Here is a 9,526-nt window from a genome sequence, read left to right as displayed (position 1 = left end):
GGGAGACAGGAAGTAGGAAGGTGAGGCTGGTTTGCAGGATGGGCCTCTTTTTCTCTGGGACTTTGGTGTGGTGGTGGACAGAGAAAAGGTGAGGTTTTCTCTCTGTCAATGCCACAGAGATCTAAGCTGGGGTTTTCCATTCTATATGAGATCTGTTCTCACCCTCTCTTCACTAACATCTAATACACTTTAATAAATACTTAAAAGCATAAACTCTTGCTGAATTTATCAGTAAATATTACCTAGTTTCTCCCCCACACTGGGGTCGGGTCAGGCGACCACACACTAGATTTTAGACATCACAGTTAGAATTTTAAACATCACAGTAGATATAATCCCAGATATTTTATATTCGGTCTACATTTTTTTAAATGATATGGAGAAATGCTTTTACTTCCTGCTACTTTGCTAAAATTGTTCTTTCTACTAACTTTCTAGCTAAATCCTTAAGATTTCCCAAGAACAGCATCAATATCACCTGCCAAAACAAACAGTTTTATTGCCTCATTGGCCATTCTGACCCTTTGGGTTTCTTTTTCTTCTCATGGCCGGTGCTGGCATTTCTTTTTTGTTTGTTGGTTGGTTTGTTTTTTGCAGGGCAATGGGGGTTAAGTGACTTGCCCAGGGTCACACAGCTATTAAGTGTCAAGTGTCTGAGGCCAGATTTGAACTCAGGAACTCCTGAATCCAGGGCCGGTGCTCTATCCACTGCGCCACCTAGCTGCCCATGCTGGCATTTCCAATAAAACGCTGGATGAGGTGGGTGGCAGTGGGCATCCTTGCTTCATTCCTGATCTTACTAGGAAGTTTTCCAGCTGGGCCTCATCACAAACAATGCCGGCTGAGGGTTTGAGGGGGAGGCTCTTTTTTTCCTTTTCTTTATCATTTTAAGGAAATGGCCATTCACACCTGAGCTTTGGGGGGGTTTCCACAGCAATGAGCCCTGTATTCTGCCGAAAGCCTTCTCTGCCTGTGGACACGTCATTAACACAACCATGAGGCTCCCGGGTTTCCACCCCTGGTACAGGACCCTCGGGGTCACCGCGTGGACTCTGGACACGCGAGGGGGAGGTGGCACATGGGAAAATCGACGGGGATTCCCCGTCTCAGGCTCCATTGGGGGAAGCCCCCCGGAAGGGGCTGGGGGGGGGGGGTCCGGCCTCCTCACCTGCGGGGCCCCGCCCTACACCTACATGCCACACACCTGCCCGGGGTCCCAGCTTCGGCCCCCACGCACGCCTCCCTGTGACGTCACCCCCAGCCTGAGCCGCCGCAGACCCCGCTGGGGCCGGGCCGGGGGCTCCCGGGCCTTGGGGGTCGTGCCCTCGGACCCTCCGGGAAATGGACAATTCCGGAAAGAGGAGGACCCCCCCCCCCCAGCCCGGTGTCTCTGCTGGAAACCCTCCCCGCGTCCCCTTCGGCTGGACAGTCGGACCCCTGAGGGCCCCGGGGGAAGGGGCGTTACTGACCATGAACGGGAGTCTCAGGGGAGCAGGAAGGAGAGGACGCAGCTCTGGGGGGCTGAGCACCAAGCTGGGGAAGAAGGAGGAATGGAGAACTAGGAGCCTTTCAACATCCCTGCCCCCATATCCTCCTGGGCATGCGCGGCACCGGGACTACATTTCCCAGAAGGCCTCACACCGCACTTCACTTCCTTTTCTCCCCCTTCCAACCCCAGGACCTCTTGACTACAGATCTTCCGTGATTCACCCATTTTGGAGAGCGATCTGGAATTATGCCCAAACATTTCTAAAACCGTGTATGCCCTTTGACCCAGCAATGCCACAACTTGATCTGTTTCTCAAGATGATTAGAGGGAAAGTATAAGAACCTACATGTACTAAAATATGTATAGCAGCTCCCTTTGTCGTGGCAAAAACTGAAAATGGCAGATGATGCCCATCAATTAGGGAATGGCTGAATAAATTGTGGTATATGATTGTGATGGAATACTACTGTGCTATATATGAAATTATGAGCTCAGTGACTTTTAGAAAAACAAGGAAAGACTTTCAAGAGATAATAAAGAATGAAATGAGCAAAACCAACCAAACTTTGTATACAGTAATGGCCACATTTATATTTATATAGTATATTCCAGCAAAAACATGTTGAAATGATTTTTTTTAATTACTTTTGAATTCCAAGTTCTATCTCTCTCTTCTTTCTGCCTCCCCTCCCCTTTCATGATATGTTAAGCAATCTGATACAGCTTAAAAGGAAGAAAGAAAATAAAAAGAAAAAAAACAGCATGCTTCAATCTGTATTTAGATAGAAACCCCCCCAACCAAGGTGGATAGAATGCTTCATCATTAGTCCTTTGGGGCTGTCTTATATCATTGTAATGTAGAGAACAGCTAAGAAATTCACAATTCTTCATCATACTGTATTGCTGTTTCTGTGCACAACATTCTCTTAGTCCTGCTAATTTCCAGTTGGATCAGTTCATGGAAGTCTTTCCAGGTTTTCTGAAATTGTCTTGCTTGTCATTTCTTATAGTACATCTTCCATCACAATCTTATAACTTCTATTATAACTTTAAAAGATTCAGAATTTCCTTAGACATATTTTTGAGAACACTCATTATTTGAATCTTAATATGTTTATTTTTCCAGTTACATGTAAAGACTTTTCAAATTTGTTTTTACAAAATTTTGAATTCCAAAGTTTTCTTCCTCCCTCTCTCCCTCCTCCCTCCCCAATATAACATGATATAAGGGGAAAACCTTAAAAGAGGAAAACAAAACAAAAAAAATAAATAAATAAATAAATAGTATGGTTCAGTCTACGTCTAGATTCCAGAGGTCTTTTTTATTTTTTTGGATTTGGAGAGCATTTTCCATCATGAGGGCTTTGTATTGCTGAGAAGAGTCAAGTCTATCACAGTTGATCAACACACAATGCTGTTGATACTGTGTAAAATGTTCTCCTGGTTCTGCTCATCTTACTAAGCATCAGTTCATTTGAGTCCTTCCAGATTTCTCTGAAATCCACTTGCTCATCATTTCTTCACATTGGTTTAAAAAAAAAAAAACTTGTGTTCTAACTTTTCTTCCTCCCTACAGAATCAAGCAATTCAATATGAATCATTCATGTGCAGTCATGCCAAGCATCTTCACATTATTCAAATTGTGAAACAGACAGAACAACTCCAGAAAGAGAAACCAATAAACAAAACCACACTTCGATCTGTATTCAAACACCATGAGCTCTTCCTCTGTTGATGGTTTGCATTTTTTATACGACCTTCTGATGGCATCCTGCTCATCATTTCTTTCACACTATTGCTTCCTGTATTACCCTCCATCCTATTCCCTCCCGTTGATATTTACTCCATTTTCTATCTTCTTTCACCCTAACCTTCCTCAAAAGTGTTTTGCTTTTTACTGTCCCCTGCCCTCCTGTCCTTCACCTCTCCTCCCCTTTTCCCCTTGCCCTCCCACTTTCCCTCAGGGCAAAATATATTACAATACCCACTTGAGTGTTTATGCTATTCCTTCTTTGAGGTTTTCCCTTTTGCTCCGATTCTTCTTTCCCAGCACGGCTAATGTGGGGATTACTTGCTGCCTTGGGGAAGGGGGGCTGAGAGGAGGCAGGGGAGGAGGGTCAAAGGCTATGCACAGTCTGATAGCCCTTTGGGCATAGAAAAGATAAAGTTTCTAAATGAATTTTAATATAGCTTTTACATTTAATTGGGGGGAAAATAAAATTCTAAATAAATGGCAAAAAAAGTAAAATGAATTCCCTAAATTTGAACACGCTCTGAATGACAACTGAATACATTTTCTAATTCATAACAGTGACAAGATTTCTATAGAATATCAATATTGTGCCTGAAGGTTTTACAATGTTCATTATATTTCTAAGATTTCTCCAGTATGGATACTCTCATGTACAACAAGATTGTAACTCACTGTGAAAGCCTTTGCACATTGATTACATTCATAAGGTTTCTCTCCGGGGGGATTTTCTGATGTGCAGCAAGATTGGAGCTCACTGTGAAAGCCTTTCCATACTGATTACATTCTTAAGGTTTCTCTCCAGTGTGGATTCTCTGATGCTGAGTAAGATGGGATCTCTGTGTGAAAGTCTTTCCACACTGATGACATTCATAAGGTTTCTCTCCAGTGTGGATTTTTTGATGCTTAGCAAGATTGGAGCTCCATGTGAAAGCCTTTCCACACTGATTACATTCATAAGGCTTCTCCCCAGTGTGGATTTTCTGATGTACAGCAAGATGGGATCTCTGGTTGAAAGCCTTTCCACACTGATGACATTCATAAGGTTTCTCTCCAGTGTGGATTTTCTGATGTGCAGCAAGAATGGAGATCCGTGTGAAAGCCTTTCCACACTGATTACATTCATAAGGTTTCTCTCCAGTGTGGATTCTCTGATGTGCAGCAAGACTGGAGCTCACTGTGAAAGCCTTTCCACACTGATTACATTCATAAGCTTTCTCTCCAGTGTGGATTCTCTGATGTGCAGCAAGATGGGATCTCCCTGTGAAAGCCTTTCCACATTGATTACATTCATAAGGTTTCTCTCCAGTGTGGATTCTCTCATGATTAGCAAGACTGGAGCTCTGTGTAAAAGCCTTTCCACACTGATGACATTCGTAAGGTTTCTCTCCAGTGTGGATTCTCTGATGTGAAGCAAGAATGGAGATCCGTGTGAAAGCCTTTCCACACTGATGACATTCATAAGGTTTCTCTCCAGTGTGGATTTTTTGATGATTAGCAAGATTAGAGCTCCACGTGAAAGCCTTTCCACACTGATGACATTCATAAGGTTTCTCTCCAGTGTGGATTTTCTGATGTGCAGCAAGAATGGAGATCCGTGTGAAAGCCTTTCCACATTGATTACATTCATAAGGCTTCTCTCCAGTATGGATTTTCTGATGTGCAGCAAGAATGGAGATGCGTGTGAAAGCCTTTCCACACTGAATACATTCATAAGGTTTCTCTCCAGTGTGGATTTTCTGATGTACAGCAAGAATGGAGATACGCGTGAAAGCCTTTCCACACTGATTACATTCATAAGGTTTCTCTCCAGTGTGGATTTTCTGATGTGCAGCAAGATTGTATCTCTGTGTGAAAGCCTTTCCACACTGATGACATTCATAAGGTTTTTCTCCAGTGTGGATTTTCTGATGCTTAGCAAGACTGGAGCTCTGTGTGAATGTCTTTCCACACTGATTACATTCATAAGGTTTCTCTCCAGTGTGGATTCTCTGATGTACCAGAAGAGGGGATTCTCCTATGAAAGTCGTTCCCCATGGATTACATTTATAAAACTTTTTTCCAATGTGAATGTTCTGATGCCTAACAAGATCTGAGTTCCAACCAAAAGCCTTTGTACCATCACTCTCAAATATATGCTGGCCATATTCTTCCACAGAAATGTTCACCTTTGTAGCCATCTTCTTCACAACCAACCTGGTCTCTCCACCTGAAGAAAATGATTATGTATTAACAGAAAGATACATACACCTAAAAACATGTTCTTTTGTCATGTGGCATAATGTAAACTTATGCATATTCTATTTCCCAAGCCAAAATAAAGAATTTTTATTTAAAATAGGTAGAATGAATCATTGGAAACACCTGCAAGATGGCTTCTTTTATTTTGGAAAAATTAAGTTTTTTTGTCTTTTTCCAATTCCATGTTAAAGGAGTTTTCAAAATTTATTTCCCATACAATTTGGAGTTTCAATTTTTTTCTCGCAATCCTTTTCCTTCCCCCTTCCCAAAATGTCAAGCAATCTAATATAGCTTATACATGTGGAATGATGTATATACATTTCCACATTGTTCGTGTTGAGAAAGAAAAAACAGATCAAAAGGGAAAAACCACTGTAGTGAAAATTTCAAAGTTGTAGTGTTAGACAAAGAAAAGGAAATGAAAATAAGTTTACTGAGAGAGGGATCCTTTCTTATAATAAAACTGGTCTCAGTTCTAGGACCCAAAGGACCCAGGCCTCAGGATTCAGAAATATTTAGACAACATGACTCCTCCCACTATTTCTCATAACCCAAGTGGTTCACATACAACAAGTACAGAATACGGAGAAAGAAACCATCAAGTAATAGCGTAGTCACTTGCAATTCTATATATTGTTTTAAATAACACTGTTACTAAGTAAAAAGCTCGGAACATGAAACCAGATCCTGGATTGCACCTTTGCCATCTTGGAGGTGTCCTCTCTGGCCTATATTTCTCTGACTTTTTTCCCAGCTATGAAGACATTCCACCATATTGGTTAAGTTTGGCTTTCCAACTTCTCTCCAGCTCTCATTGGTCCCTTACACCTCAGAAGGTACTAATTTATGTATTTGATCTTTAAGCTGATTGGTGGCTAGGCCCAAGCACAATTGGAAGTCAGGTAGTTATACCTTTGGTTAAGCTTGTCAAGTAGGCAAGTTAGCATTTCCCTTAGCTCCTTTCAATATCTATCTTAGTAACTTCATTATCATTTTCTTAAGCTACTAAAAATATCTAAATCTTTTACATCACAGTTTGTAGTCTATAAACTGATTACTACTACTGTTAAATCACTTATATTTAAGGGGTGGGGGAAATCTCACTCACATCATGAAAAACAAACAAACAAAAAAAAAAACAGGAAAAAAATGGGAAAATCGCATTCCTCAATGTTCTTTCAGACGCCATCATTTTTTCTCTGGATGTGGATAGCGTTTGACATCATGAGTTCTTTGGAATTGTCTTGGATCACTGTATTAGTGAGAAGAGCTGAGTCATTCATAGATGATCATTGCACAATGTTGCTGTTCAGGTGTACAGTGTTCTGGTTTTGCTCATTTCACTCAGTATCAGTATATAGAAGTCTTTTTGGGTTTTTCTGAAATCTGTCTGCTCATCATTTTATATAGCACACTATTTCATTAAATTCCTATACCACAAATTGTTCAGCCATGCATTGCCTCAGTTTCCAATTATTTGAAACCATTTTTTAAAACATATATATACATATAATTTTTGACTAATCTTAATAGTAGTTTACTTTTTTCCAGTTACATGTAAAGACTTTTCAAATTTGTTTTTATAAAATTTTGGATTCCAAAGTTTTCTTCCTCTTTTCCCTCCTCCCTCCCAAATATAAAAAGCAATATAAGGGAAAAACCTCAAAACAGGAAAACAAAACCAAAAAAATTTTAAAAAGGATAAATAGTATGGTACAATCTACATCTAGATTCCAGAGGTCTTTTGGAAAGCATTTTCCATCATGAGTCCTTTGTATTGCTGAGAAGAGTCAAGTCTATCACAGTTGATCAACACACAATGTTGTTGATACTGTGTACAATGTTCTCCTGGTTCTGCTCATCTCACTCAGTGTCAGTTCATATGAGTCCTTCCAGATTTCTCTGAAATCCACTTGCTCATCATTTCTTCACATTGGTTTTTTAAAAAACTTTGTGTTCTAACTTTTCTTCCTCCCTCTCTCCCCCACACTCCCTATGGAATCAAGACATTCAATATAAGTCACACATGTGCAGTCATGCCAAGCATCTTCACATTATTCAAATGGTGAAACAGAACAACTCCAGAAAGAGGAACCAATAAACAAAACCACACTTCAATCTGTATACAAACATCATCAGTTCTTCCTCTGTTGATGGTCTGCACCTTTCATACGACGTTCTGATGGCATCCTGCTCATCATTTCTTTCACACTTACTATTGCTTCCTGTATTACCCTCCATCCTATTCCCTCCCCTTCATATTTACTCCATTTTCCATCTTCTTTCATCCTAACCTTCCCCAAAATGTTTTGCTTTTTACTGCCCCATGCCCCAATCTGCCCTCCCTTCCTTCACCTCTCCTCCCCATTTCCCCTTCCCCTCCCACTTTCCCTCAGGGCAAAATATATTAGTATACCCCTTTGAGTGTTTATGTTATTCCCTGTTTGAGGTTTTCCTTTTGCTCTGATTCTTCTTTCCCAGCATGGCTAATGCAGGGATGTTTAGTGTGACTGTACATATATAACAGATCAAATTACTTGCTGCCTCGCGGAAGGGGGACTGAGGGGAGGCAGGGGAGGAGAAAAAATTTGAAACTACAAATCTTATAAAAACAAATGTTGAAAACTATCTCTACATGCTACTAGAAAATCATAAAACATTTTTATATATATAAAGAACTGCCTATTACATCGTGTAATGATCAACTGTGATAGACTTAGCTCTTCTCAGCAATATAATAATCCAAGATAGTTCCAAAGGACTGATGATGGAAAATACTCTCCACATCCAGAAAAAAGAACTGTAAAATTTGAATGCGAATTGAACTATATGGTTTCTACTTTTTTTTGAGGTTTTTCCCTTTTGTTCTGATTCTTCTTTCACAACATGACTAATGCACAAACATATTTAATGTGATTGTACATGTATAACCTATTTCTTTCTGTCTTGGGGAGGAGGGAGGGAAGAAAGGTAGGAAAAAATTTGGAACTCAAAATCTTATAGAAATAAATGTGGAAAATTATAAAATACTTTTAAGATTAAGAAAAAGAAAACAATGTGATATATGTTATATATCAAATTAAACATATTTCTACATTAGTCCCATGTGAAAAAAGAATCACAACAAAAGGGAGGAAAAAGCAAAACAAACCAACCAACAAAAAAACCCTCAAAAAGTCAAAATAGGATGGTCCAATGTGCATTCAGAGGTCACAGTTCTTTTCCCTGGATGTGGAGAGTATTTACCATGATGACAACTTTGGAGTTATCTTGGAGCATAGTATTACTGAGAAGAGCTAAGTCTAGCACAGTTGATCATCCCACAATGGTGCTGTTACTATGCACAACATTCTCCTGCTTCTGCTCACTTCACTCAGCTTCAGTCCCTTAAGTCTTTGCTGGGTTTTCTGAAATCTGCCTGTTTATCATTTCTTTTAGCACAATAGTATGCCATTACATTCATATACCACAACTGGTTCAGCTATTCCCCAATCTATGTCCATTCATTCCCTTTTTAATTATTTGGAACTGCAAGAAAGGCAGCTATGAATCTTTTTTGTACATATAGGTCTCTTTTTTATGATCTCTTCAGGTTAGAGACATAGTGATGGTATCGCTGCATCAAAGACTATGCACAGATTTATTGCCCTTTGGGTATAGTTACAAATTGTTCTGGACAGGGATTGGATCAGTTCACAACTCCAGCAACAATTCATTAGTGTTCCAATATTCCTACATCTCCAACATTTATCATTTTCCTTTTCTGTTGTATCAGCCAATCTGAGAGGTGTCAGGTGGCTGATTTAATTTTCATCTCTCTACTCAAAAGTGATTTAAAGCACTTCTTCATATGAGTAGCGGTAACTTTGATTCCTGACCTTGAAAACTGCCTGTTCATATTCATTGGCCATTTATCCATAGGGGAATGGCTTGTGTTCTTATAAATGTGGTTATATTCTCTTTATATTTGAGATATGAGGCTTTTTTGAGAAACACTTGCTATAAAACATTGTTCCCCATCTTTCTGCTTTCCTTCTATCTTGGTT

At 39.9% G+C, this 9,526-nt stretch overlaps 1 protein-coding gene across 1 annotated transcript in view; it reads right to left on the bottom strand.

Moving 5' to 3' along the window:
* Positions 1-3,433: 3,433 nt before the first annotated feature.
* The window catches only part of LOC122746606 (zinc finger protein 260-like), a 28,957-nt gene continuing 22,864 nt past the window's right edge, over positions 3,434-9,526 (bottom strand). The window contains exon 7 of the mRNA XM_043992350.1: positions 3,434-5,448. Coding sequence (XP_043848285.1) covers positions 4,028-5,448 — 1,421 coding nt within the window. The 3' untranslated portion in view covers positions 3,434-4,027. The remainder of the gene's footprint in view (positions 5,449-9,526) is intronic.

The sequence above is a fragment of the Dromiciops gliroides genome, chromosome 3 (assembly GCF_019393635.1).
Source record: "Dromiciops gliroides isolate mDroGli1 chromosome 3, mDroGli1.pri, whole genome shotgun sequence".
NCBI lineage: Eukaryota > Metazoa > Chordata > Mammalia > Microbiotheria > Microbiotheriidae > Dromiciops > Dromiciops gliroides.
This window is presented reverse-complemented; position numbering and strand designations above follow the sequence as displayed.